This window comes from Brachyistius frenatus, unplaced genomic scaffold (genome assembly GCF_029030835.1).
Source record: "Brachyistius frenatus isolate BFR_SWC_R1_liver_20210118 unplaced genomic scaffold, ASM2903083v1 Contig_124, whole genome shotgun sequence".
NCBI classification, from domain to species: domain Eukaryota; kingdom Metazoa; phylum Chordata; class Actinopteri; family Embiotocidae; genus Brachyistius; species Brachyistius frenatus.
The window spans coordinates 369837-396502 of NW_027210723.1; the positions used below are offsets into that span (position 1 = coordinate 369837).

Sequence of the window (26666 nt, forward strand, 5' to 3'; positions counted from 1 at the left end):
TAACCTTTTTATTGAGGGTATTCCACTTTGCGTTAACACCCTCCAGGTCATCGTCGAGCTTCTTCGTGCTGGTGCCTTTTGCAGCGTTCTGGATTAGGCCCTGTCCGAGGGAGTTGATGTCTTGAAGCTGCGTCTGCAACGGATCAATGGCCTCTTTCTGGAAACCCTAAAGATGAATGGAACAAGTCACAGTGAATATTTTATATGTGCTCAATTTACTATGCTATCAGTCCTATTAGGAAATTAATTTTCTTTATAATGTGGAAATGTTTTATCACACTGATCAAATTAAACCCACAGTGTTTCTGTTCTACAGAGATTTCAATGATGGATTACATGATTTTTCTTCACTGGACCAAATCAAGTGTTTGATTTATTCTGTACATTTGCCATTTGTGAAGTTTTATTTCACGATAGTCCCCGTCTTACAAAAATATCCTTTGTGTAACTCAATATATAAAAAAAGAAATAAGAAAAAATATATATAATTCAATGATCTAAATCTAGATTTGGTTGGGAAAAAAAGTCCATAATACTGCAAGGAAGTTTTTCCATGTCCAGAGACATGACTGCCACATCATCATCTCAGGTTTAGTGTTAAAAAATCCAGCTGACATAAACAACCAGTCAGAGACTTCCAGAGAAGCAGAGCCTACAGTTAAAGCACGGCTGTGCACAATCACGCAGACAGACTTGCAGGCTGGACTGCTCAACAAAACCAAATTCACCCATCATGTAATCAGACATGTAAGAAAAACAGACTTCCAGCAGCCAGGAAAAACTCATGTTAAGACATTTTTCATCTCGGGAAACGTGTGATGAAACGACTCATGACGAAAGACTCGGAAACGGAGGTAGAGGCTCTTTTTGGGCACCTGTGGGGAGAAATAACCCATAGGATCCATTTCAGGGCATGCAGCAATATCTCTGAGTAAGGCCTCGATCTCCTGCTCCCCTGCGTGCTGGAATGTCTGTAAACTTTTAGGCAGACAGGCCTCCAGTGACTGCAGAAACTCCTCCAGCTCCTCCATGCTGTATTTGGACGCTCCTTGTTGCACAGTACATGGTTTTGTTTGCTGGCGGCTCTCTATGGGTAGAGTTACAGAGTTTCCGTATGTCTCAGGCTGCGTCACCACCACACTAACCAACTCACAGTCATCCTGACATGACACATCCTCTAACAGCTCAGCTGTGGACAGTTCATCGTAGTCCGTTAAAGTCCTGGACCGCCACCCAGAGCTGTCGTTTTGAGTTCTGGAGGCTGACCCTGAAGATGATCTCCCTGTGCAGTATTTATACTCTCCATTGCTCAGGGTATCCTTTTCGTTAAGCTTCACCAGACCAGATTGTGTCAGTCCTGGCTCCTGAACCAAGCTGCTACTGTGGTAAAGAGACCTGTTGTCCCTCACAGGGGAGAAAGGAAAGTCCTCCTGTCCTGAGCTCAGCGACCGTCCTGTCTTCAGGTCCCCGGACATGTGCATCGCCTCTGAAGATGAAAGGCTCCTTGTACTGGGGCCTTTTCTTTTGTGGGATCTATGGGCATGTCGCTCCCTCTCCACAGTCGGGCTGTACAGACCCGAGTCCTCCTCAGATGTCAGTGAGCTGGTCATACTCTGCCCTCTCCTGCCATTGATCAGCCCAGGCCTCTCCACACTCCCAGAGCACAGCGTTCCACTGCGGCTTGCATACTCGCTCAAATTAGTGGGGGCAAAAGTCCTCCATGACCGCCGCTGCTGCTGAGGATGGTCCTTCTTCTCTCCTCCCTGCAGACGTGACTTGGGCAGCACTGTATCATTCATCCTAATTATGTTCCCATTGAGTTTGAGCCCGTCAAAGACAGGGCGCTCGTCCAGCAAGGCAGGTTTTCTGGTCCGGAGCTCAAACGAACTAGAAGCAGAGATAACTCCATTTCCACACAGGCTGCTGAGGTCTAAGGTGCGGTGCGTGTAGGGCAGGGTCCCTGTGAAGTGTCGGGAAGAGAGGCTGCCTTTAGAGCCAGAGTCTATCTGCTCATTGAGCCGCACGGTGTCATAAATGGACCTCTGGGGCACATAGCAGTCATCAATGTTCAGGTCCTCCTCCTCCCCCTTCCCCACACAGGAAGGGTTTTGTCTGAGGCAATCTGGTCTGCTCAGCGGTTTGCCCATGCTAAAACAATTGTAACTGCTCAAGACAAAGAAAAGATTAAGGATATAGTGAAATCCTTTGAGGTATAAGTTGCTTTAGTGCACGCTGAGCAATTTAAAAAGGAGCACAATGTGACCAACTTACATGAGAAGCAACTGTGCAAACTAGTAATGTTTCTCCTCTCTTAAATGAGAAGTTAACAAATGAACACTAGACATTTACAATTATTTTTCAAAATAAAATCTACATTTTCTTGCCAACATGTTCTTTAAAAAAAATACACAATTCAGCTGCTCTGAATAAAAAAAACTACAGTCCTAGATATTAAAAAAATCCCAAACAAATTGGACTGTATAACAGCTTTATACTCCATATAAGGGATGAAAATCCTGTCTCTGAATACAGTCACATCCCAAAAATACTCTTCTAGGCTCTTCTCCATGAATTACCAAAACTTAATCACTAGTCCTCTGATCCAAAGTGCTTCTTTTTCCCTGAAATCCTCGCAGCATCCATGTGAGCTGAAGGAAAATCCTTAGTGCAATGTGAAAACATATCCACAGACAAATCCAGCAGGCTCAACTCAAAACTGTGGGCAGTTCTGAGGAGAGCTGGTACTCCTAGATAAACAAAAAAGCCTGCCCGTCCTCTCTCATCGCTCCCCTCGTACTGACAGACAACCTCCTGGCAGAAGGCTTCATGCCCCGCCCCCGCTCATTATTCAGACAACATCTGCCACAACTCCATTTGTGCTCAGAGCTGCTCCAGCACATGTTGATTGGTGGACATATGACCCTTTCCCCCCACCTTTCTAATTCCCCCTTATGTCTGCATGGCCCATATGACTTCACTTCTAAGCCATCTCCTACATCCTGACACAGCCACTCACTTTTCTTCTTTTTTTCTTTCAGTGGCTGAGGGAATGGGGAGGGGAAGCACTATGCACCAGCTTTTCTAATTCAAACACACAGACACGCAAAAAAAGAAAACTCAACCAGCAGGCAGCAGCAGCAGTTCTCACTTTGATGACATCACACTATGGTGAAACAGATAGACATTTTTCCTTTTTTCTCTTTGCCCTGTGCTTTTTTTTTTTCTTGTGGACGGTTGCTGTGGACCCTGCAGATATTCTTAATTACTGTGGAATGCTGAGGGAGGCACAGGTCCCAGGTAATTTAACACCAGCAGCTCTGCCAAGTGCATGAAGGGGCTTTTATGTCCAGTGACCAGTGTGGGAGAAGAAAGGAGGAGAGAGGAGATAGTGAAAGGAATTTATTTTTGTTTCCTGGATTGTCTGCACCACAGTGGCTCGGGAAGGAGCCCAACAACCCCAACTTCTTTGTCCAGCTCTGCGTGCATGACAGGAGAAGGAAAGAAGACGCTGGCAGAGAAAAATAAGCAGTTCAGATCTGATGGGATTTTAAATAAAAAATGTTCAGCCACTGAAACCTGGATACTTTTTAAAATATTCGGCCTTTTGAATGAATGAATACAAATAATGTCTTTATTTCCCTTTTCTGGCTGCTGCAGGTCCCTTTGTACCCACTGTGACACAGCCAAACTTTTCTTAAAATGTGAAAGCTGTATTTCATTTGAGTGCTAAAGGTCAAAAGTTGAGGAGACCAAAGGTTGAAGAGAGGACACATTTTTTGGTCGAACAACTGAATGGAGCTCTTTCAACAGTACCACTCATCCGCCTCTCAAAACAATCAGGCACAGTGCATATTCGATGACAGTGCAACGCCAACTAAGAGCCAGATTTCAGTCAGACAGGGAGAACACTGCACTCTATATGAGTGTTATCAGAGTTCACCAGCAATACAATTTATTTTCTTTAAATTCTTCTGCATGGTGTTACTTTTGGTGCTGTAACTTTTAATGAAATAAATGAAAACTTGAAGGGGATATTCTTGGATTATTAACTGACTTGTCTTGTTTGTTCCCAACATAGTGATAAATATTTTTGTTATGTTGATAATTTGTCAATCATTTCCCTTAATCAATTCCCAAAGCTTAGGTTGACCAATGGAACAAAACCATATTACTATCATAAAATGCAAATATTCAAAGCAATAACCACTGAATGTTTGACATTTCTTCTTAAACAAATAAATGGAAATTATGAATAAACTATTAAATTTGCACCTGATTCACTTTCTGTTCATTGACTGAGTTGATTGAGCAGGCTGATGCCATTGTATTAAGAGGTGAAGTCAGCTGATCATGTCGCAAATGATTTGCTCCAGGGTTTGTAATTTATAGCACAAATGTGTTCGGTGTTTACAGAATATTGTTTTTGAACTGGTCTGCCGTCATGTAGGTTCAAATGAAAAATGAATTGCAAACAAAGACTAGAAACCTTTGAGTAATAGAAAACTCAGCCTAATGCCTTCCAGCAAAACATTGTACACTCTACTTGTATAGAAACTGGCCCACAGAAGTTTCATGTTTCACTTTCAGGAGAATTTGTCAATGTTATGTGGCAGTGAGTAAGCAATACGTGGCCCCATGACACTTTTTTTTATGATAATCTTCAATGAGTTGGAGCAACTACAGTACAGTATGACTCAGAAGGTACAAATTATTTTCCAACTGTAAGAGAGTGATGTAATGTCTGAACAGAGGAAAGACGCCCACGTCAGCCCCCAGTGGTGTTGAGTCACCTTTAAGGTACATATAACATACACCAGGACTTCTGAGCTCCTGCAAAACTCCTGTGAAAAACAAGAGTAAACACATGAAGTGGAGCACTTCTCTTTCAAAACTTGACCTAAAATGGTAACAGCACATGAAAGAGACGAATCCAAGCGCTGTCTTTCTCTGTTTATTTCTTTCTCACTAGCTGCCAGTAAAGCCCACTTAGCTGCAGCAGCAACAGTCTGATTCACTCAATATAAAACAGCATATGACACAATCATCTAATGCTTCTTTGGTGTAGCTAAATAAAGAAATAACTTCATCAAGTTCTAGTACTGATTTGCTCTTGGTGACCGCTCTGCTCCTGATGCTACTTATTATTACAGATAAGTACAGAGGATTTTTTTTTCCAGGAGCAGCTGAGACCGAATATGTCCTCTCAACTCAGAGGGGTGGCAGGACAAAGACGGGGTAAAAACATGCACCATGACAACGCTGCTTAGCAACAATTTGAATCAATCACTTCTTTGATAGTTACCCTGCGAGGTCTTGAAACCAAACTCGACATAACAAGCTGACACCTCCACCGCGACTACCCCAAAGATATTTGAATCCATTTTAACTGGAGGTTTGGATGCAGCCCTTCTAACGTGACGGCAGCACCCCCTTGATAGAAAAAAGAAATCCCTTGACCCAAATTTTAGGTCAGATCTGTGTCATTTGCCTCTACCCAGCTGTTTACATTGTTTTACTGTAACCCTATCTAATACTATACATGAGGAAGAGCTTCATGATTTCACCTCTGAATATAGGTTAATCCTCTTTTCAAAACCTCCAGAGGAATTTAAAGGCTTTTGAAATATTTTGCATCTGTCTGTAAATCTTGCTAATGGCTCACCCTTGTTTTATCCCTCAACGATACCAACAAAGGAACACTCAGTTTTATAGACAATACCGAGGGGAAAAAAATAATTGAAAACAGATCATTAGGATAATTAAGAAGCTGTGTGATATGTGTATAATACTGTATGTACATCTACCTGTATAAAACTTGCACAACAAATCAAAACATTCTAAATATCAGAAGCAAAAGCCAAAAAAAGAATAGCCTTTGGGAGTATAATTTTTAATGGCATGGGCTGCTTTACACCAGTTATAAAATATACTACTACTTTTTATAATGATTAGCATCCTTTTATCATTTCCAAAGTGCAGATTGAAGCATATGCGGTATGAACCATGAAGGAGTTATTACGTAGCAGGTAGTCTCGCTATATGATCAGACTACATTTTGATTTTTAAATGATATACAGGATAATTAAAACAAATTAATTAACTGGTACCCTGAACAGTTTATTGTGTCTTTAACATTCTAGCATTCATTACAGTGTATTTAGAAATCTAATGTCACAAGCCTTAATGGATGCTCAACCCAGGATTTAATACTGTAGGTGTCAGGACATTTTAAAGATGACTAGCTGTCAGTTTATTCGCTGGTTTCCAACTCAAAAAGATCAAAAAAATCAAACATCAGTTCAGAGAATGTCAGACTGTGAAGGTTCAGAACAACTCTAGCAATGTAAAGAGATCAGGATGCAAGCTCAGCTTCATTAGTGAATCAAGTGGCGCCCTGCTGGCAGCCACCTGGCTGTGATGGTCCTTCCCTCTCACCCCTTCATTGCATATGGACCCGAGCTCTTTTATTAACACCAGATGCCCTGAATGAACCAGCAGTCCCCAGAGGGATTGCCATGAATGTAGCAAGTGTGATGAGTAAAGAGGCTGCTGGTAACCTGCCTCGGTGCAAGGTTTTGTGGATTTTGTGGAAAGCATCTTAAGTGTTATTTGTAGGTTTGTTACATTTTCGAAAAAATATTAACAGATTATAGCTTTTAGGGAAGATGGTTTAAATGAAAATAAAAGTAGCATTTCGCCGTAACTGCCCATTTGAAAAAACATAGGGGACTCTGTTTGGGCTTAAAGAAGTTACTTTTTTGTGAATTTCAGCAACAAAATCAAATGTATGCATCTTTCACGTTTACCAAATGTTTTTAGTATAAAGGAAAAACCCTGGTGGAACCACTTTAAGACTGTAAAAAGACAAGATATATTAGTATTATCCCCACTAATCCTACATGAAGTTCCTCTCCTATCATTGAATAAATCTCGAAAAAACTCATGTCTATGTTTATCAAAATGACAGACATATTTACATGTTTTCCAAGAAAGAAATCCCCTACTGCCTTGAAGTGGCTTTGATGTAACTACACCTTTGCCTTCCTTCTACACTAGTGGTTCAGTGAATATGCAAATACTCCCCACCTCTAGCTCCACCCACATCTCCACTACTTCCCTGCCATTTGATGATATGGAAAGCTCTAACCCCAAGTTGACAGGAATGGTACCTTAGATTTAGTTACATGGGTGACATATTAAACCTTTGCTGTGTGAATCCCTGTTTTGTCATTAGTAGACTGCAGTTCCTCTATGGACAAGGTGTTACTTTAGACTACAGTGAAACCAAGGATAAATATTAAATATCCACCCTATTTCCATTCATAGTGAATGCATGTTGTAGCTTAACCCTCCCGTTGTCCTAGGGGCAAAATGACCCGCAGCTGTGTTCAACCAAGTTCTATTTTATTTTATTTTTTTATTTGTATAGGAGGTGTTGAGGGTTTCTTTAAAGAAACCCTCACAGCCTCCTTGTCACCAATGATCCCATAAAATATAAAAATAAAATAGAATTTAGTTGAACACAGCTGCGGGTCATTTTAACCCTAGGATAATGGGAGGGTTAAAATATTGTGATTTAATATGCACTAAAATTGTAAGACAGTGATATACAGGAGAATACTTTTGGGATGCCAGGACCAGTGCAGCTTAACATCACAAGTTCATTACTAATGTGTGAAGCAAACTAAACAGGACTGTGTGAAGATGTATGAAGTCCCTCTGGAACAATTTTCACCAAGTTCACTCCTGTAGCAATTCATACTGATCCCCTGAGAGGACAAAACAAACAGGTGCAAATGTAATGTGGAGAAAGCTGTTACCATCAAACTGCCATGCTGTATGTGCTGCTGTGTTTTCAGAAATATTCAATCAGACATCTATTCCACTTTTTAACTGAAGGAATTAATATGAAGCATCAACTTGGGGTCAACATACCTTAAAGGCCTCCAGCTGTTGGTTGATGACATCGGTCTCCATGCCGACCGCCCCCTGGGATGCCTCCTTGTCCACAGCTCTGCCGAGTTTATCTTCCACTTGATTGAGTTTGCCGTACAGCTCCTCCAGCTTGGTGAGAGTACTCTGGACCTGAACCTCTCTGCCTTTAGCTCTATCCAACAGTTTGCCGCACTGCTTGCTCAGAGCATCCAGATCTCTCTTCAGGCCTAAAAGGTCGGGTGAGGATTCAGACTCCAGCATCTTCTTACAGCTGTCTCCAGCATTGGCCGTGTTGGCCATCAGCTCTTGCAGCTTCGCCACAAAACTCTGAATGCTGTCCTGCTGTTCTTTAAGGGTGGTCAAGTTGAGGTCCAAGGGAGGCATGCTGTCCAGCTCATCATCCAGCTCTGTGAAGCAAGTGAACATCTCACGGATCCTATTTTGGAACTGCCCTATACCCTGCAGTTTACCTTCTAATACTTGGCATGTCTCCTCCAGTTTCTTGTTAAGCTTGCTGTAGTCTTTTTCTATGCTGTCTGCATGCAGTAAGAGGTCAGTCACTCCTTCAGCATCTGGGATGTCAACCACAAGATCCTTCGCCAAGGCTTTCATGTGCTCTACTTGGTTTTGCACTCCCTCTAAACTCTTATGCTGGGCTTTCATGTTGGTTAAGTTCTTGTTGCTGTATGCCTGCATTCCCTGTGATTCATAGGCATCCACCTGCTTCGTAGCTCCCTCCAGCTGACCCTTTGCCTCTTTGTAGGTATCATTAAATTCCTTAATTGCGTGCGAGATCTTTTCCAGGGACTCCCTTTTGCTCTGCAGACCTTCCACTACATTGTCCACTCTTTTGCCAATGCTAGCCTTCACTTCTTTTATAGCTTCAGTGTCTGTGTTGGCCACATCAAGAAGGCCATCTGCAGCTGCGTTGAGCTGCTCCACCAACCCTCTGTGCTTGTCGACATCTTTCTGAAGAGCTTTCACCTGAGAAATGGAGCTCTCCACTGCAACGGGATCAACGGTGAGTTTGACTCGGCCCTCGCTAGCTTCGCACTCCTGAATCCAAGAGCTCAGCTTCTCTGCATGTTCCTGGTACTTCAGCGATCTCTGCAGAGCAGTCTGGAGTTTGTCAGCCTGCTCTGCAGAGCTCTTCTTCACTTCCTCCCAGTTGGAAGAGAGGGTAGTGAGCTGCCCTTGTAGCGCCAACTTTTCTGCACCATCAGTGTTGTGCAGAAGCATCTCCCCCTCTCCAGTGATTGTACTATAAGCTTCCTCGTTTTCACCGAGAGCTTTTTGGAGTTTACTGTGCTCCTCGAGGGTTTGCTGCAGGACATCTACCTTGGCAGAGATGGGCAGAGGCTTCGACTGGTCCTGGAGCTTCTCACCCAGCCATGACTGGAAGTCTTTGGAGGTCTGATGGAACTGCTGAGAGCTGGCAAAGGTCGAGTTCAACTGCTCGATCCGTTTTGCTGCAACAGAGAGGGGAGGGAATGAGCAAGTTAAAAGCTACAATACATCTTAAATGGAAACAAAAGGTAACTGGGAATATTGGTGGAGATGACAGAGATGAATTGAGTTTTAAAAATAACTTAAAAAAAAAAAAAAAAACACAAAAAAACTAGAACCATGGTGGAGTTTGAATACTCCAGAAGAACAATTGTGATTACAGCTATTTATCCTGTTGGGAAGCTGTAGCTGCAGTGACTCAACACAAATGAATGGCTCCGTCTTTCCAAAAATCACAACACAACATTATTAGGTTAAGTTAAAAGGCCAACCTGCTTTCTCTTCCAACTGTCTGAAAGGCTTGCTGACACTCTCTAGCTGCCTGGCCAGGTCAGCTTTGAGATAGTCCTCCGTCACCATCGCTGTGAGCTCTGCATTGATGCCCTCGGCTTCTTTCAGCTTCTTCCTCTCCTCTCTTAGCTGAGCAGAGATGTTGTGAACGTCCTCCAGCTGCTTCTTCACAGCGTCCAGCTGGGTGCTGTGGCCCTGATGGTTTGTGAGCTGATTCTCCAGCTGAGTGGTAGTCTGGCTGAGACTTTGCAGTAACTCCTGAAACTGCCCGGTCTTCACCGCTGCCTGGTCAATGAGGCCATCTCGCTGGTCCAGCTGCCCTGTGAGGCCTTGCCACTTCTGGGTGACTGCAGCAAGCTGCTCCCTCACCAGCTTCCCACTCGAAGGGTCTTCGTTGTCTGATGAGCTCAGGATGGCTGAGGCAGCTTCCTCAAGCTGCTCATATTGAGGTTTGCGGCTCTTAAACTCATTTTGGAGGATCTGGGGGATATGGGAAGAAAATCAGTCAAACCCATAGCAAATACTGGACTCACAAGGTGTAAAATTATTCCCAACAAAATGCACCATGCTAACCTGAACTTGTTGCTTTTGCATTTTAAGCATGTTCGGGTCTATGGCGAGGGGTCCGAGGACGCTCATCATCAGCTCCTTCTCTGAGAGCCACTGGCCAAGCTGCAGCTCAGTTGTCTGGAAGATGTCCAGATTCTTGTTGGACTGCTCCAGGTGCAGCTTCCTCTCCTCCACAGAGCCGCTGATATCGGCCCAAGCAGCATCTGAACAGGAGGGCGGAACAATCACACCAGTCTGTATTAGTCAGCACAACAGCACCTTTCTGACCTCTGTCCGACTGTTCTCCTGACAAACCTCCCACTGTGCATGACTTGGCACCACAAATGTGTAAATTTAACTTTGTGTAGCAGAGAGGAGGTACAGAGACAGGCTCACATTCTGTTAACATGTACTGTATGTATGTGGAGCAATTTTAGATAACAAGACAAAAACCAGCTAATATACTCAAAGACCAATGCCATAAAGAGACGTTTTACTCAACATACTTGTGACTCAATGACATAAATTACCCAGGGCCATCTGGAGCCAACACCTCCGTGCATACCTATTTCTGCCAGCATCTGCTTCCATTTTGCTGCCTCAGGGGAGTTTGGATGAGTCTTAATCAAGCTGAGAAGCTTCTCTCTGACCTTCTGCTGCTGCTCCTGTTTTTGCTTCATGTCATCTTCAAATGCCTGAGAGAATAAAACAAATCATTAAAGCTGAATCCTGTGATTTACAAGAACAGTGTCATATGACTGTCTCATGCATATAAGCAGAAATCATTGAGGAGGGGTGAAGTTTAGTAACATAATTCAATGTGACATTTCATTTGGTGAGCAGCAACACTTCCCGTACCTTCTGCTGTTCAAGCTGTGATTTCACGGAGTCCTTCTCTGTGGCTGCGTTGTTCCAGGACGATGCCGTCTTTTTCATTTCCTTCAGCCACGTCATCATGCCCTCCGTCTCCTTTTGAGCCTCTTTCACCTCCTGCACTAAACTGCTCAGCTGATCTGCTCGTCTCTTCAATGTTTCCCCGAGGCTTGCATATCCCTCATTGACGAATGACATGTTCTGCTGAATCCCCATCAGCTCTGAGGACATCAAAAACAAATAGTTTCCAAACAAGGTGTTTCTAGTCAGAATGTCATGATGAGATGATGTTGATAGTGAGGCACTGTTAATATATTATATCATGGTACAGTATGTTCATAATATGAATTATACACTTGACTATTACATCAAAATGTATGTTTTAATCTGCTGATTTCCAACAGCAGGATTAGAAGCTCTGCGCTGAAATTCAAAGATGTTGATTATGGTAGTAATCAAACGTGCAACTTCGTACAAACAGGTGGTTCTCATCAGACTGAAACAGATGATATATTTAGAGTTAAAAGAAACAATTAACTTTGTCTCTCTAATGGTCTTTGTTGCTGTTAAAAAAATTCATAATATGAACATACTGTTATAGAGATTTACAAATGTTGTTATTCATTTGGCACAGAGCCCCCACAGCCATAGCAGTGTTTTGGAAAGTGATAACAGAACTAATACAGAACACCACAAACAGTCTATTTATAAAGCAGCATCCACATAAACACTTGATTACCTTTATTAGTTAGGTAGGTATGGCTTGCTGGACCACCACCATTAGTAAGAGCTGATGCAAAGACAGAAGACACAGCTTGTGTAAAGAATAAAGAAAATGACTCCGATTTTTCCATGATCTCAAATGGTTAGTGTTAATAGTACAGTACTCAGAAGTGAACACCATGCGACCCATTCCACTGAAGCATTCAAATACACGAGAATAAGTTTTTACCTGATTTGTTGGGGTTCTTCGTCTTGGCAGGGGATGTGAGGAAAGTGATGAGGCTGCACAGTTCTGATCCTTTACTGTTCAGGTCCTGGACAGCAGGACCTTTGGATGTCCATTCATCTAATAATCCCTTATAAAAGATGAATCAGACAGATAAATGGTATATAGGAGCATGGATATGACAGCCAGCATTCACAACACATGAAATCTAAAGGTAATGTCTGAGAAGTAAATGTGAGAAACAGGAAAAACCAGAGCAACAAATGATTTTGCTACTTCGCAAACTTTTTTTTATTCTTCATTTGATTTTATAGGAACTACTTCTGTGATCTTTTCTGTTACATATTATGAAGAAAACGGTTTCTCTGCTGGGCAACTTAGTGTTTGAGTCCTAGATCTGTGTAAACACTTACCATCCATCTGTCATGAGTTGGCAGAGAAAGCCGGTTGTGATTGTGGGGAGTTTTGGGAGGATAGGACTAATATCTGTTAAAACACACTTACACAATCTTTCGATTGCAAAATATAATATGCACTTCAAACTGCTGAGTCACACGTAACATCAGTGGCCTCTGTTCCAGCAGTTTAAGTGCAGTTAGGTGAAACGTGTAGGACTAACACTGTCTCTATAATATCGTCTTTATTTAATCTCATGACTCACATTGACTGTCTGCAGGTCCTTCTCCAGACTTTTCTCACTGCTGCTCGGCTGAGCTGCAGGTACTCTGTCATTGGTCTCCTCCAGCCACTTGGTGAGAGCGCTGGCTGCAGATCTAAACTCTCCCAGCTGGTCCTGACAGGATGATAACTCTTCTTCCCTACAGTAGACAAAAATTAGTTACACCATGCATCCATTTGAAGATTACCGACATTATACAAACACAAATGTTACGACAAAGATTATAGAATTAACTTTCTTTTCCCCGACTTACTTTTCCTTGACGGTGTCTTTGAAGGTGCTAAAAATATTTGAGAGATTGTCCATCTTGCTCTGAATTTGGGTTTTGTTTCCATCAGGGTATATTTCAGACAGCTCCTTGGACAAAGTCTGCAGTTTCTCCAGGTCACTGGCATATTCAGCCATCTCACCTTTAGTGCTCTGCAGTGAAATGATCTTAGTCAGCTATTCTGTGCTTTATGAAACTATATTTGTGGTAAAAAAAAAAAAAACATAAATATGACATGACTGAGAGACTTGAACTGTATCCATTTACAGTTTCAGTACTCACCTGCATTAGCTGAGACAGTTCATTGAATGTTTTCCCCGGCCCATCTGTTTCATGCAGATCTTGCGAGCGCTTCACAACAAACTGCTGAACTTTATCGGTGACATTCTCAAACTGTTCCACTTTTTCTTTCAGTTGCTCCAGCTGGGAGACTTTTTGCTTGTGTTTATCACAGGCATCAGAGAAGCGCTGGGAGAGACCCTCCATGTTCGACTGCAGAAGTGCAGCAGCAGAGGGATCTGCCGTCTCCACAAACTTCTTCACCTTGGCTTTCATGGCCGAGATGCTACTCTGGCGACTTGCTATGTCCTGCTCTAATGCCTGAAACAAGACGGACAAAGTTTTAATGGATACTTCAAATGAGTATGGAGCTGGTAACATACAGTATGTGGTTATCAGACTACTGAAATGATGATATGAAAACATACTGCTTCTTTGCTGAGGATATCTCCAATAGATGCAGAGTCCAAGGGGATTTGACCTTTCTCCTTCACACTGGCCTCCACCCCCTCCATCCATCCCATCATCTCATCCAAACCATCCTGCACACTCATAGAGCGAGTCAGGGTTATCTGCAGTTTCTCATTTCGATCACTCACAGACTTGGAAACGTTATCGTAGCGCTCCACTATGTCATCTGCAACACATAGAAACAAATCAAGCTCTGTTTAAAGCAGAATCATGTCTCACTGTTTGAAACACAAAACGTTTCAAACCGAAGCTGAAACTTATTTGGCATGTATGAGTTTGTTGAGGCTATCATGTTGGCAGAGGACAGTCATTAAAGTGTGTTGAAGTGTGGGCCAAGAAACCAGTTAGCGGGGAAAATGAACACTAATGAGACACTCTAAAAGCCATATATCACACTGATAACTAACAGTAACAGAGGACTCGTTCTGTTCTGTTGACACTGACAGTCTGCTTGCACTAAATTCTGCTGTAACAAGTTGCTTGGCTAACATTTTGCAAAACTATGAAGTTTGTTAATGTCAAGCAGCACTTCAAACCACCTGATTTTTAAAACTTTCCAAACAATGTCAGTGTTATTTAACTGTCTGGCATCTTTCAACGTGCTTATCTAAAATCCCTAGGCCCTAATCCCAGTATTTTCATGTGAGCCATACAACAGTCCTGAGATATTATGTATACAGAACATGTTGTGCACCTGACTTTGATTGTTCCTCACCTACTGTCTCCTGGATCTCATCAGGGTTGCTCAGCAGGTCTCCTTCAGATGCGATCAAAGATTCAGCTGTTTTACGTAACGTGTCAATAGCAGTCTGATGTCCCATCATCTGACCTTGTAAAGCCTGTGGATTAGTGAATAATAAGACAGAAATCCTCACATATATAAGCCCTATATCTACATACACTGTGTATTATTCATTTCACCAGAGTAATAGATAGTAACTCAGTGACGATGTCTTAATATTGGGTCATTCCATAGATACAGTTAAATGTACTTGTCTGCCTTGACTGTTGTTCTTACAGAGAGGCTGCAGTGATTTGTAATACTTCAGCCTAAAGTACTGTGTTCCTTGGTTGGCTCACAGGCGCCTCTTATCTGGGTATATCTGGGCTGTAAGTCACTACACTCCCGACAGAGAAATGTTCAAGCTAACTGCAGCCAAAAACTTTGACAGAGACAGCTCTGTCAGCCTACTTTCTTATCCTCTCTTAGGAGTACGTAAGCTACAAATAACCAAACTATTCACTCGTGGGTTTGAATTTGAATGTAGAGTTAAAAATAGCTTGGTTGTACTTCAGTCAGTGGAAACACTGTATATGGTAAGGCAGGTCTTTTGTACCATGACCTTATAACCCAGTCGATGCTCCGAGTTCTACATGCGTTGTCTCTAAATAAAGATCTTATCTTTATCTATGCTTTTAATCGGATTATTCATAATTTAACATCCATTAAAGTGCACAGAGAGTTGATGAAAATTATAATGAGGACAACCTCAGGCACCGGCAAGGATTACTCAAAAAAGCTATTTCTGAAGTTTAACTATAAAAAAAACAATTTACACTGAAATGTAATGCATTACATAGAGGAACAATATGAGCCCTGTTGAGCTTCAAGAATTAGAAAGGCCTCACAGAAATGTGAAAATTGCACAAAGAACATCAGAACAAAAAATACCACAATCTGAGATAAACCTAAGTTTTTCAACACAGTTCTGAGGCTGGACTTGATTCCAAGACTAGGCTAATTGTTGCTTGGGTTTCTTGCCTTGGTCTCCTCCAGCTGCTTCTGCAGCGTCTGAGGGTCGGCTGCTATGGCCTCTGATTGCAGCGTTCTCGCCTCCTCCTCTGAGCTGTTGAGCCACTTCAAAAGATCAGTGGTCGAGTCGGCATACTTTTTGTATTTGTCAACCACTTCTTTGAGGTTGTTGCCAAGTAGATTGCACTGAAACAATGGAAATAAAATTAATTTGGATATTAAAAAAACAGATAATTATTCACACAGGCTTATAATAATTGACAAAGATGACAAAGATGTAAAGCGGTCACTTTCCTTGACATTGCTTTTTGGAGTTTTCTAAAAATGGAAAAAGTCTAAAAATGTCTAAAAAGACAAATACTGCCACCCAGTGGCAAGAGCAAGCTATAGCAACAACTTTCCACGTAATCAATTGCAGACTAAATACCTGTGAATGAAGTGTCTTGTATCGGCTGGCAGCTGAATCTAGTTTATCCTTGACAGCAGAACAGGTCCCGGAAGTGTCCACATGCAGTTGAGCATTGTTAGCTGCAGGCTGAGCCAAGCCACAGGCTTTAGCCACATCCAGCACTTTCTGCCCAGAAATAGTTATAAAACGAAGGTCCCCTTTGTGGGAAATCACATCCTCTGAGAAGCTTTTCTGCCGCTGAAGTTTATCACTGAGAATATTGAGGGAGCCTGCGGGAGTGCCCAGCTCCTCAATCTCTCCTTCAGCCTGGTTTAACCAGCCTTCAAACTCCTCGCAGTCATCCTGGAACTTCTTCAGCTCCTCCTGGACGCACTGCACCTGCTTCATCTGCTGCTCGGCCTGAGTCAGCGAGACCTCGTAGCGTCCCTTCAGTTCTTGGATGTTCTTCTGCAGTATCTCCTTCTCCTCTGGAGACAGCACGTTAGCTTGTTTGTCAAGCAGAGACTGAGCTGACTGTGTGGCCATGATCAGGTCCTGCTGCTGGGACAGAATCTCCTGATGACGGGCCTGTAGGAATAACAATAGCAGTAATTATTTTAAAAACTTTTTTTTTTTTTTAAACCTTTAAACATATTTATACTAATTTTTTCTTTACTATTTCTTACTGTTTTTATTTCCTGGCCTAAAATGCTGATCTAAAACCCCCCAAAAAAATCCATTCTAAAACTTTAAGATTTCACTCACTTTCAGAATTTTGATTTTGATTTCTTAGGTCTGCTTGATACTATTAAACTATAATTGTATCTATTTTTGACATGTTGCATAAACCACATTTCACAACGTGATCCATCTCCTTTCCAATGTCAAATTTCACTTATCCATCCATCCATCCATTATCTATACCCACTTTCTCCCAAATAGGGTTATGGAGGTTGGAGCCTATCCCAGCAGACAACTGACTATTCAATTCTGAATTTTTATTCTAATATAATAAACTTTTGGTCTCTGGTTTTTAGTGGTCTTTCATGACTGCTCGGATGTACTATTCAGCAGATTTAGAAATTGACCATAGCTTACACCATTTCATTCTTACTTGAAATTTCTGCATTTTATTGCTGCTTACGTCTTTCAACTTTGCATTTCATCATGATTTGCCTTAAGTAATGTCCTGGGATTATTACTAATGCATGAACTGTTGAAAAATAAAGTCACTAGTAAGTATGAAGGTTCGAGAATTCTACATAAATGCTCGACATTTTTACCTTGACCAGGGCGTATTGTTTATCGAGGCCCAGGGAGGCGTCATTCATGCCCCCTTTCTCTTTGCCAAAATCATTCTCAGTAGTCTGCAGAGCGTTTCCATTGGCAGCGTCATCCTCTCCAATCAGTCCGCTGGCAGAGGTTTCCTCTGGCAGGTTTCCATTCTCTTTACTTATATGGTCAGTTTGTTCCAGACTGCTCTTGTTTTCATTCCCGATGTTGGATATCCAGTCCAGGAGACCTTCGATTTTGTTCTTACTTTCTTCAAGCCGTTCAACAGCTGCTGCCTGCAGACAGACCACACATTAATGATGCTGATTTCACTAAAACACATAATTTAAATGTTTGTTCATTACGTCGTTTTAACAGATGACACATATGGAAGTGATCTGAACCTTTTCACTCTCCTGTTTTATGGCTGTTGTAACAACCTTCTCCAAATCTTTTCTGGACTCCTCTGCTCGTTGATTGATGAGCTTGGCTTTGCTTTTAGCCTCTTCCAGCTTGCTCTCAATATTGGCGATTTGTTCTGGCATCAGCTTGCTGCAGTTTTCCTCTAGAAACTTTTTAGTACTGGTGATCACCTCATTTAAGGCACTGGCGTTCGTCAACACATCTTTTTGCAGAGCCTTGACATCAGACAGGCATCAGAGCAGAGTTTAATTGATGGACACATATTGAAAATTCTTAAATGCATAGTTGCTGTTTTTTTATGAGGCAAAACAATTGAAATCAAACCTGATGCTCCTGCTGGTATTGCTGCAGGTCTGTGACACACTCAGCATTTTCAGACTGTTGCTGATGACCAATCAGCCGGTTCTCCGTCAGGGTGAGATTATCACACACTTCTTCCAGCTTCTCTGTAAACTCCTTGTGTTTCTCCAATAAAGACTGACCAAAAACAGAATTAAAAAAAACAAGTTAATTTCACAGTTGACAATTTGTCATTAGGCAGATTCACATGGAACAAAACCCTACAACAATGGACACATAAAGGATTAGGGTCTGAGCAGCTCAATTAATATTTGGAAACAGTCACATCAAAGCATGGGAGGAGGAACGTTTCAAGCACAGATCTGCTTTGGGATATATTTTCTTTCATGAAATCAATGCAAAAATCTGGTATGCTGTAAACATGCTATTTTGCATTTGCCACTTTGCTCTCATGATGGTAAAAAGCACAAGAGGACATAATACTGTGTGTTAGTGGGTTTGTTTTCCAACAAAGAAGGTGCATTTTATCCACTGTTAATAGTTCACTGGAGTCTTGAGGCCTGTAGAATACAACCAGCACAAAGGTTAGACTGCAGCAGTGCTCATGCAATGCTGTTATTTCTATAGACAGGCAGGCATTTACAGAGGAAACACTCAATCTCAATACTGTGAATGGAAATCAATAAAGCTGACTTAAATATACTGAACTAAACAAACTAAATCAACTCAGAAATAATGCTTGGAAATATAAATCCACTTTTCAATTTACACCCACGTAAACACAACAGAGAATTTCAATAATTGTATATAATATTTCAAATATTCTTTCTTAAGTGAAAATAGTTAACCTGTAATTCCTTCATTGAATAAATGAGTCTGAGGCTTAGATAACTTATTACAAAGTAAAAAAATATGTGTACCCAGTGTTGTGAAGCCACATTAACTGTGTAAATAAATGAGTCTGAGGCTTAGATAACTTATTACAAAGTAAAAAATATGTGTACCCAGTGTTGTGAAGCCACATTAACTGTCTGTTAAAAAGATAAGTTAAGGGATTTTTTTTTTTTTTTTTTGTATTTGGATATCACAATAAAAATCAATTATAACAGACAAAGGAACTGCAGAATATGGGTAAACCTACTATTAAAATCATTTCAACAAATTACAGTACAAATTCTGACACCTGACCAATAGCGTGGCTTATATAGCCTATTCTACACCACCACTACATAAATAAGTTTCAACTAATTACCAATCATATCTACATAGTTGTATTTCAAGGAAACATCTGTGCTACATTTTGAGTGTGTACACAGGCAGACCTTCTCCTGGTTTTCTCTCTCTCTGGTGTCCAGCAGGACATCTAAGGCGCTCCTCTGTGTACCAAGCCTTTCTACCTGGTCCCTGAATGCTCGCTGAGTCGTGCTGAGGAACTTGAGGAGGAAGCTACTCTGAGCTGGGCTCAGGAACTGAGCATGCTCAGAGATAAAATACTGGATATCAAATGTGATGTCCTCTAATTTGAGCCTGACTTCTTTGAGCAGATTGTTCTCCATGTCCTGGAACAAGAAAAGATGGACATATGCTGAGTATGTTTCTCCACTTAGTTATGATACTTTTTTTTTTTTTTATTGGACTTTAAAGATACCTTGTTCTGCTCACTCAAATGTTTCAGTGTGTCCACATCACATGTGCTCAAATCCACACCCAGCATCTCAGAGTTCTTTTCAATGAGGCGTGCAAGTTCATTAAGATCCCCGAGATACTTCTGGTATGCCGATTCCAAACATACCTGAAATCACATATAAAGCAGTCAATGACTGATGGTGCTGTTACATCAGTGTATTTTAATTACTCTCTTAACACTGACCTTTTCCTTTTCCATTGCTTGAATTAGGGAGTTACATCTTTCTGCACACATCCGTGAAACAGCAGTAACATTTGGCTCCAACTCCAAATATGTGGAGGCCAAATCCTGGTGGATTTGTATGGCAATGTTCTCATCAGCAGAGTTTAAGAGCTGTTTGGCTTTCTCCATATCTGCAGACAGAACACCTGCCATTCTCAAAAGTTGAGACTCCAGAGACTGGATAAAAGATAAAGTTGGTCAAGAATTAATGCATTCATATAAAAATAACTATGATAAAATATATTCAAATATATTAGAAATTAAACATTGAGAACATGTATTTGGCCATTTATACCACAGATGACAATACGGCTGTAATTGTTCATTTCTAACCTGACATTCGTCTATTTGGATCTGCAATTCTTCCATGTTCATGCTCGTGGGTAGCTGGACTGTGAGGTCTTTTCTGACATCTTCCAAAACATCAATGTGATCCTGCAGTCGCCCGACACACTCTAAATAATCCTGGATGGAGGACATCTGTAGGAAGAGAAAACATAAACCAAATGTGGAACAGATGCTACCAACTCAGGGATGGGGTGAGCTAATCTCTGGAAGAAGAAAAAAAAAAAAAAAAAGTACCTTCTTTTTGACCGTCTGAGCTTTGCGGTCATCAGAGCTGTCGGACACCTGAGCAGACGGTTGGTCAGAATTTTCCGCAGAGCGACGGAGACCCAAGTCTTCCTCTGCTGACCCCTCATCCTCTCCCTCTGAGCTCTCCTCCTTGATGCTCTCCAGTGTGTGCCACTGGTCCTCCTGGGAATCTCCCCCCAGAGCGCTGCTCAGAGTGTCCATCACTTCCTGAAGCATTGAAAGGTCTTGGCTTGAGGAAACAGTTTTAAAAACCTGCAGTAGTTGCAGCTGGATATCTGGAGCATCAGACTGTTCTCTTGTTTCTTTTCTGTCTTCTTCTTCTTGGCATATCGGTTCTGAGTCTTCAGTGTCTTTGTTGTTTAAAATGAGGGCGTTTTGCTTTAGTGAATCCATGAGAAGACCTGAGTGCCTGCTGTCTATCGGTCCATGAGGGGTGTTGCTCTCATGATAACTGCCTTTATTTAAAGACTGTGAATTATTCTTACCGATATCAATAGAGCTTTCAAGGTCCTGAATTTGTGACTTCTGCAAATCACTGACATTAGTCCTGTTTGTAATCATCTCCCCTTGGTCATCTGCATTGGTGTTTCCAGTATCAGAAAACACAGGTGGAGCTGAAGAGGGCGCAGCAGCTGCATCGCCGCTGTCTGACAGGAAATCAGTGACTACACGGGGATGCTCAGAAACACAAACATCTAATCGTTGTTTCTCTGACTGAATATCAAATACTGACTCCTCTCCCATTCTAGTGTCAGACTGTCCCAAGTTAATGCCTGATGGTGCAGCTGGCAGATTTAAACAGATGTTTCCATTAATGTTTCCATTTTTTTTCTCCTTTCTTGATCCAAAGAGCTGCTCAGTATCACTGGTGACTTTGAAAAGGCCATCATGTTGCCTCTCTGGGGAAAGCCTCTCTGTGCATAACTCAACATCATCTGCACCACTGAGCTTTGAGTCATTATTTGGCAATACTAAATCTTCAACATCACAGCTCCTGTGATCGACAGAGTTTGTTGAAATCCTGTCACCAGAAACATCAGGTAACTGAGTGGAGGAGTTTAATTGTTGTGGAGGTCTTTCAGAAACAAGTTCACTCTGGCTCTGACCTGTCTGACAGCAGCTAGGCTCAGATTCAACAATAAAATCTCTTTCTGAATGAAGTGCTTCTTGCTTAGGTAATGTGATTTGACTGCCATCTTCTGCAATGTTTTTGTCAGAGTTACCATTTCCCCTGGCAACTGAAATGATTGCACTTTCAACCAAATCCCTGGGCAATGAGTAATCTGCACTCAAAGATCTCTCATAGTCCCAAGGTGACAGAGCAGTACTTGTGTCATTCTCCATTTGAGTTTTCCCACACAAAACATTGGGATATGATGCGGACAAGCCTAATTCACTTTCACTAACTGCCTGATTCCCCACTTCAGCATCATATCCAGCTCTGAATATAACATTATCAGTGGGTAAGCTGTCAGCTTTACAAGAGTAGTAAGTAGAAGTGACATTTTGAGTCTGTCTTTCAGAATCAGTATTGATGCTGGAGGTCATGTCACTCAAACTGGATGGATGTGACTGGGTTGTAGGAGCAGCCTCTTCTATGAAAACACTGAAAACATCAGCACTATCTGTCAGATGACTATCGATTAGAACCTCTGAGTCACTGTCTTCATCCAGTACAGGCAGTCTGTCTCCGTGATGAATACATTCTTCAGTAACCGGACTCCATGAGGAGGGTGAAATCATCAGAGGCTCGCGGTTGCTATCTGACGGAAGGGGATGATGCAGATAATGACTCATCATTTTTACATTTCCTCTCGTCTCACAATCTACATCCACACTCCTATTTTCATTCTCTATCTCTTTGTTATATACATCCTCATTGGTTAAATCAAGCACCATGGCAGCAACCTTCATCTCAGTCGGCTGCTGCATGTTTTCATCTTCATTCATATTTATTAAACCCAGATTATGATCTTCAGAGGTGGAGCGAATGCAATAATATTTTGGGTAAATGCTGGCTTTGTAACTGAAGTCAACAAGCTCATCATTATCTAATCCAAACGGCAATGACTCATCGATATTAATATTGGAGTCGGGCCTCAAAAAGCTCTGCTGTTCCGTGTGACATATGTTTGACACTGACTGTTTTAGGACAGACATTGAGCCTTCCTCATCTCCTGAGACACCTATGTCTTCATCTGACTGTAGGTCATACAAGTCTAGCAATGTCTTCTCATCTACTAATCCCTTATTAAAAGTTTCCTCCAGGTCATAACGTCTCCCAGAGGTGACATCCAAAATGCCTCTTTCCTCCATTTGGGTTTTCAGAAGTTGAATAATGTGATCACGCTCACTTTCACCCTCCATGTCCTCTGAGCAGAAAAACTCATCTTGGTTAACACTGAAACTTCCTGATTCACTGCACAGTGACTCAGCATCGTAGTGGGGTAGTGTCTGATGGCAAGATTTAAATGAAGACTCAAACATCGTGTGTGGTGAGTCAATGTTTCTGCTTTTCACAGAACATACTGTGGGAGGGACCGACATTTCTAAAGATGTTGGAATATCAAAGCCTCCACTCGCAGCAGCTCCAACATCAATTTGTAAACTATTTCCATAAATTCCACTTTCTTTAAATGTATTCGACTCTCTGCAGTTTGGAAACACGGTTTCCTCCATAACAGCAGGTTCTGTGGTTTCCATGCCAGCGCCCCTGACACAATCTTTATCTCGAGGTTTGTCATTTGCTTTTTCATTGAAGGTAATTATCACATTCCCTGAGGAAACAAAAGTCGGAGGTTCAAAGGCTTGTTTTTCATTTTCATCAAAGGTAATTCTCCCATCGACCGAGGAAACATAATGGTGAGGATCAAAAATGTGTTTTGTGTTTTTTGTTAAGTCCTCTGTGTCCTCATTTATGTGAAGTGGCATCTCTGAAGTGTACTGTTTAGAAAGATTATTGGCATTTATGTTCAGATGAGTCAAATTTCGATCTGTGTTTTCAGATAATACTGGGTCTTCAAGAAAAGCTCGAGCCATTTCAGTTAACTGACTATCGAGTATCAAAACCCTCTGTGCTGACGTTGGGTCAACATAACTGTTCATCATCAAGTAGGAGATGAATAACTGCTCTGCCTCTGCGGGCGAGGGGATGTTAACTTCTGAACCATCTGCAGCATGATGCCACCCATCAACTGTGAGTTTTTTATACACAAGCCAAGATGCAAACTTTTCGTGAAGGTGATCAACATCAGGAAACTCCTCAGGAATCTCTATAGACCTCAGAACCTCTGCTGTGCGGCTGTCAATCATACCACTTTGAATGGCGGAGGGGAAATCTATCACCTCAGAGTTTTCTGGAATGTAAAAAGCTGCTATTTTTCCTCGATTACTAAACAGTCTGCTGATGAACTCACTGGTGGTGGTGTGTTGGTCGTACTGGAAGGAGGTGGACACAGTTTGGTTTTCCCCAGACTGAGGCAACACAAGTCCCATAAACTGCTGATGATTTCCCAGCACAGTGAGCGTGCTGCTAGAGCTCATCAAATCACACTGAACAGCCGCATCTACCTTCAGCCCATCACCATTTTGACCTTCTTTGGGGTCACCTACACCCACCTCAGTACCTAACAGCCCCAACGTGGTCTCCTGATTGTTTAAACCATCACAAACAGACCTCAGAGTGTTAATATTCCTCCCTGAGGTCTGTGAGTTATTTCCGCTAAGGCACTTTAATATTAGTCTCTTAACCTCACAAGGTTCGACTTCTTCCCCGGGCTCTAAGAGAGACACATTTTCCGCAGTGTCATGATTCATCGCATCCTGACAGGACCTTTGCCTCTGAAGGAGCTTTACATAGACAGAAGCAGGAATCAAGCCACACTGAAATGCCTTCTCCAGGGTCAGTGTGTCGCCTGTGTAGCACACCTTCACTCCGTCACTGACTTGGTTGACCTCTATTATCTTGATAACCAAATCTTCACGTGTGGATCCCTCCCTAGCTGCTGCCATGTCAGACAGGGACACAGAGGAGACATGGGAGCTCTGTATGCACTTGTTTGCTTCATTTAACTCTGGCCAGTGGTTCAGTGTTGATGTGTACATGAGCTCTGGTGTGGGAGAATCACCCCAGTCCAGACGGACATGAGACACAGACTCAGAGAGGTCGGAGGTCATGTGGGCGTCAGGGAAAGTGACCCAAGTCATCTGATCAATCAGGCCGCTCATGGTTCCAGTCCCAGTCCAATCAGTGGTTTCGAAGTCCTGCAGAAAATGAAAGCATGACAACTTACTTACCTGGCTTTAACTTCTAAATCTGTATTCTTTATGTCAAATTTGCACTTCAAATATTCAAAAGTTAGACAAAATCTTTACTCACCACCACACAAACATGGGCTTGTTAAAACATCGTGTGAACAAGAGCAAGACTGCAAGAGGTTTGCAACAGGAGAGTGACAGACAATACATTTAAGGCTATCATGCATCTGGGAATGCAGTGTCCAGCGTCTTGCAAAAAGAGTGTAGTTAGTCACATGGCATACTGTAAGGTTCTGCATCATATCTGTTATCCTGCTGAACTCTGAGAGCTCAAGGCACATTGATAATAGTGACATATCAGACCAAAGCTGGGTGCTATCAAGCATGTTTACAGCATACTCAGATTCTCAGGCTTCGTTTGCACAAATTTCAGTTTCTGTCCCTAATAATTCAGTGTAAAGGGGATGAAATGGGAGATGCAAGAGAAAACTGCTCACACTGTACTCAGGAAAAGAGGGCAATGGTTAGTCATGCAACTGAACATCAGGTGGCACTATTTTCTAACACATTGTAACACCCATTCAAACACAGAGCCTGGTGTCCAACCTCTTCTGCAGAGGTCGTCTGATCTGAACACTGCTGGGAGAGTTCGTTGTAGGCCTGATTGAGCAACTTCAGCTGCTCCTGCGCCTTCTGTCTTTCCTCCTCCGTCATTCTGTAAGACAAAATGCAAATGATGCAGTTCAGAGTTTTAACAGTGGATAAGGCTTATGCATGCAAGTGACAGTAACCAGACTTACTTGTCACTGTGTTTGTTCAGCATCATTTGTGTGGCCCTCAGTGCTTCTGCAATTTGTTCCTTTTTAGTGACCATTTCCTCGACTGACACCTACAACAGCAAACAGGGACATATTAATACTTTATATGTACAATGACTCCACTTTTGTGTGACTACTCTTTAAGTAGTTGTACAACATTTTAGTCAGGAGTCTAATAATAGGAGACAAGGAAACAAAGCTCACAGATGCATACGTACAAATTATTTTTAAAGATTAAATTACATTTTTCAACTGACTTATATATATGAAATGTGTCAAATAATGAACACATACTGTACACTACAGTGACTGGATAAAATACAAAACCCTGCACATAATAATTCAATCCAATCCAACAATTATGTAATAAACATGTATGTCATATATGTATTAAACTCTGTTCAGAATGTACTAACACAGACTTGATTCAACTCTATGGTCCTTTTCGAGGCTTTAATTTGTGGTAATGATATATTTCACAGCTTTTTGCATAACTCGTTTTTCACACCTTTAGATTGAGGGACAGAATATTAGCAATACTTATTAGTGTGGTGAAGAGCACAGTCAGATAAGACAGAACAGGAAGTCCAAAGCTGCCACTATTACACTTTCATTGATGAATTAGATATTTATTGTGTGCAACATGTATTTGAAAAAAAATAAGAATTACAGTATCAAAAACTGCTACATTTGATTTGTAATACAAATAAAATATTGGACTATGTGAGCGTTCTGTTGTAAATTTACATGGTTCAGCTCAATTTAAGTTAATGATTTTAACTCAGTCACTGGCCACAGAGATGCAAACTGACCTCTATGTAAAAAGTAACATAAAATAAGTCTGGTTCCAAACATAACATTTTTGGCAAGTGAGCAATGAGGATTGGTTGCCTTCACTCCTTTAATGCATTCACATTATATATTCTTCCACTTATTCGTATACATTGAATAGATTGAATTATGTTTCCAAGATTCACCAAACTGATTGCCAGCACTTTTCAAACAGTCAGATTGGTATTGTGATTCACTGCAGTGATATTTCAAATTTCCGATAAAGTTCAGTTGAATAATGTCAGCTTTGGGCCATTTGTACAGTATGTATCTTTAGACAAACGGGGGGAGGGGGGAATCCAAATTTTGTTTTAATATTTC

At 41.6% G+C, this 26666-nt stretch overlaps 1 protein-coding gene across 15 annotated transcripts in view; it reads right to left on the minus strand.

Moving 5' to 3' along the window:
- The window catches only part of dst (dystonin), a 103649-nt gene that overhangs the window by 24640 nt on the left and 52343 nt on the right, over positions 1–26666 (minus strand). For all 15 annotated transcript variants that reach the window (XM_069713963.1, XM_069713968.1, XM_069713966.1 and 12 more), the window contains 20 exons: positions 25497–25585; positions 25303–25411; positions 17961–18113; positions 17618–17851; positions 17225–17509; positions 15981–16529; positions 15563–15739; positions 14516–14639; positions 13758–13966; positions 13333–13650; positions 13036–13202; positions 12765–12921; positions 12107–12233; positions 11894–11944; positions 11140–11375; positions 10847–10976; positions 10306–10505; positions 9714–10212; positions 7936–9404; positions 5–166 (listed from right to left, as the gene is read on the minus strand). In XM_069713963.1, coding sequence (XP_069570064.1) covers positions 5–166; positions 7936–9404; positions 9714–10212; positions 10306–10505; positions 10847–10976; positions 11140–11375; positions 11894–11944; positions 12107–12233; positions 12765–12921; positions 13036–13202; positions 13333–13650; positions 13758–13966; positions 14516–14639; positions 15563–15739; positions 15981–16529; positions 17225–17509; positions 17618–17851; positions 17961–18113; positions 25303–25411; positions 25497–25585 — 5445 coding nt within the window. The remainder of the gene's footprint in view (positions 1–4; positions 167–7935; positions 9405–9713; positions 10213–10305; positions 10506–10846; positions 10977–11139; positions 11376–11893; positions 11945–12106; positions 12234–12764; positions 12922–13035; positions 13203–13332; positions 13651–13757; positions 13967–14515; positions 14640–15562; positions 15740–15980; positions 16530–17224; positions 17510–17617; positions 17852–17960; positions 18114–25302; positions 25412–25496; positions 25586–26666) is intronic.